We start from the raw sequence: 2,993 nt of genomic DNA on the forward strand, positions 1-2,993 counted from the left end.
GAGGAAGCTTGATCAATAAGTACCATAGTCAATATACCGATCTGAGTCATCATCAGCCATTGCTAGGTCTCCTAGTCAAAGTTTGTTGGGCCCATAGGTCTACTTGTTGAGTTATCAGCAGTCATAGCTAGTTCCCCTAGGCAAAGATTGTGGGGCCCATAACTCTGCCTGCTGAGTCATCAGCAGTCGTAGCTAGTTCCCCTAGGCAAAGATTGTGGGGCCCATAACTCTGCCTGCTGAGTCATCAGCAGTCGTAGCTAGTTCCCCTAGGCAAAGATTGTGGGGCCCATAACTCTGCCTGCTGAGTCATCAGCAGTCGTAGCTAGTTCCCCTAGGCAAAGATTGTGGGGCCCATAACTCTGCCTGCTGAGTCATCAGCAGTCGTAGCTAGTTCCCCTAGGCAAAGATTGTGGGGCCCATAACTCTGCCTGCTGAGTCATCAGCAGTCGTAGCTAGTTCCCCAAGGCAAAGATTGTGGGGCCCATAACTCTGCCTGTTGAGTCATCAACAGTCATAGCTAGTTTCCCTAGGCTAAGATTGTGGGTCCATATGTCTACCCGCTGAGTCATCAGTAGTCACTGCTAGTTCCCCTAGGCGAAGATTGTGGGACTATAAGTCCACCTGCTGAGTCATCAGTATCCATTGCTAGTTCCCCTAGGCAAAGATTGTCGGGTCAAAGGTCAACCTGCTAGGTCAAGAGCAGTATAGCTGGTCCCCCCTAGACAGAGTTCGTGGGGAGAGGAGGGTTTTGGTACTAATGTCTGCAAATGGTTGGTCTCTCAGACATCGAAATGCTGCACAGTGACCTGTCTATTGCATTTACCATCCATAAGTGGCATTTTTTTTAACCTTTAAACCTTAAAAGAGTAGATTTAATAGTTTCCAGAAATGTTTGGTCATTCCCAACCAAACACTCCCAAAAGCTATAAACATATCTTTCAATGCTTAAGCATTTCTCTTCGTATTTGCATGTTCAGTGATGAAATATATTGGTTTTCAGTCATTCTTTTAGTATTGTTTATTCGTTTATTTGAAATATCCTTTTCTGTAATTGCAAATATATTGTTGAATTACTTCATGAAGAGTAATATATTGTTTATTTTCTCCATCTTCCAGCTAGTGCTGTTGGCGTTAGTCGGACTAGCGAGCTGCAGAGTAGCCTTCTTCGACGATGATCGAAGGGATGTCAGAATCAAATACTCGTAAGTTCTGAGGAAGGACAATGTCACCTATTGTAGTTTCAGCACTTTAAAGGATTTCCTAAACACTATTTATTGACGTCACATACTGTAATGTAATATTAGCAGTCATAATTTATGGTTATCGTTGGTAGAGAAAGTATAATTCCCTGGATTATGCTCTTAAATTGAATTACAACTACCCAAGAAACATTAATAACAAAGTTGTGTTTTTACTATATTTTCTAGGATTGATGAGGACGATGACGACAGAGAAGTAGAAGTTGATTATGACTATAGGCCTAGGGCAGTCTCAACTTTCATTCGACAACCCGAACCAGCTCAATATTTCCGCGTCGCTGCCCCAAGACCTGAAGTCAGGACCCAGTTTGTGGAAGTTGAAGCCCCAAGACAGGTCAGGACCCAATATGTGGAAGTCGAGTCCCCAAGACCTGTCTATACTCAAGTAGTCCCTGTGCGCCCAGCCCCTAGGACAACTAGGACACAGGTTGTGACCCAGTATGTCCAAGCTGAGCCTACCCTGGCCTCCATCCCTAGGGTGACCATCCCAGTTGTATCAGCTGCGTCTCCTGTTGTTGTACCCCAGTCTAGGCCTAGCTATGTCACTCAGCAATGGAATACCTTCTCGAGATCTAATGATGACAGCAGCGAGGACAAATGAGCCTAAATAGGCCTACTTTGAGTATGTATTCACTACGACGCAGATCTTCCAACTGGACCTAAAAAAAAGTTAACCTTTGAAAATTAATTCTCTTTCCCTAATAGACATAACGTTTTCTTCATTTGAATTTAACCTGTATTCTTCATGATCTTCTAAATGTAGTAAATTGTATTGAAATAAAGTATATTGAATATATAATTGACTTTTTCTTGAAATACAGTTTCTTTGCATTATGAGGGTTTGTCTGGGATATATATATATATATATATATTATATATATATATATATATATATATATATATATATATATATATATATATATATATATATATATATATATATATATATATATATAAAGTTTTCAAGTTGATCAACAATGGATTCTTGAGGGTAGTAATTGGCCTGTTATGACTCTTACCTGTTATAGTTACCCATAACAATCCTTCAAATTACGAGCTGATTTAAGTAATTTGAATACTTCTATGGCAAAAGGACGCTTATGTATATTTTACATAACTTCAAGAATATATATATAGCCACAAAAATAATCATAATTGATAATATAGACGTTTATTTCACAAGAATTGTCTATTTCTTCAGTCGTTAACCACCGAGGCTCTGGAATTGCGCATAATTTCCCAAGAAATGGGGATTTTTGGAAGGTTTTGTTCCTAGATTTGGGGATTTTGGATGACTGGAAACGATATTCTTTACATATTTCTATGAAGAAGAAACATAGACGAGTAAAACTTTATAATTATATTGTTGCAATTAGTTTACTTACAATTACATGAATTATAGCGAGTAATTTCTATAATAGAAGAAAATACATTTCTGGAAATGGGGATTTTTGGAAGGTTTTATTCCTAGATTTGGGGATTTTGGATGACTGGCGACTATATTCTATACATATTTCCATGAAGAAGAAACATAGACGAGTAAAACTTTATATATATATGTTGTTGTAATTAGTTTACTTACAATTACATGAAGTATAGCGAGTAATTTCTATATTAGAAGAAAATATATTTCTGGAAATGGGGATTTTTGGGAGGTTTTAGGGATTTTTACAATAATCTATCTGGCAACACTGGACGAAGTGACGTCACATGTAAACATTGCAATGATCTTCA

At 38.3% G+C, this 2,993-nt stretch overlaps 1 protein-coding gene across 1 annotated transcript; it reads left to right on the forward strand.

Moving 5' to 3' along the window:
• The first annotated feature begins 954 nt into the window (after positions 1-954).
• Positions 955-2,058, forward strand: LOC137637132 (uncharacterized). Its single transcript, XM_068369411.1, has 3 exons — positions 955-1,202; positions 1,428-1,554; positions 1,594-2,058. Exons 1-3 carry the CDS (start codon positions 970-972, stop codon positions 1,858-1,860), a joined length of 627 nt encoding a protein of 208 aa, XP_068225512.1. The 5' UTR covers positions 955-969; the 3' UTR covers positions 1,861-2,058.
• Positions 2,059-2,993: the final 935 nt, after the last annotated feature.

This window comes from Palaemon carinicauda, unplaced genomic scaffold (assembly GCF_036898095.1).
Source record: "Palaemon carinicauda isolate YSFRI2023 unplaced genomic scaffold, ASM3689809v2 scaffold545, whole genome shotgun sequence".
In the NCBI taxonomy this organism is placed as follows: Eukaryota; Metazoa; Arthropoda; class Malacostraca; order Decapoda; family Palaemonidae; genus Palaemon; species Palaemon carinicauda.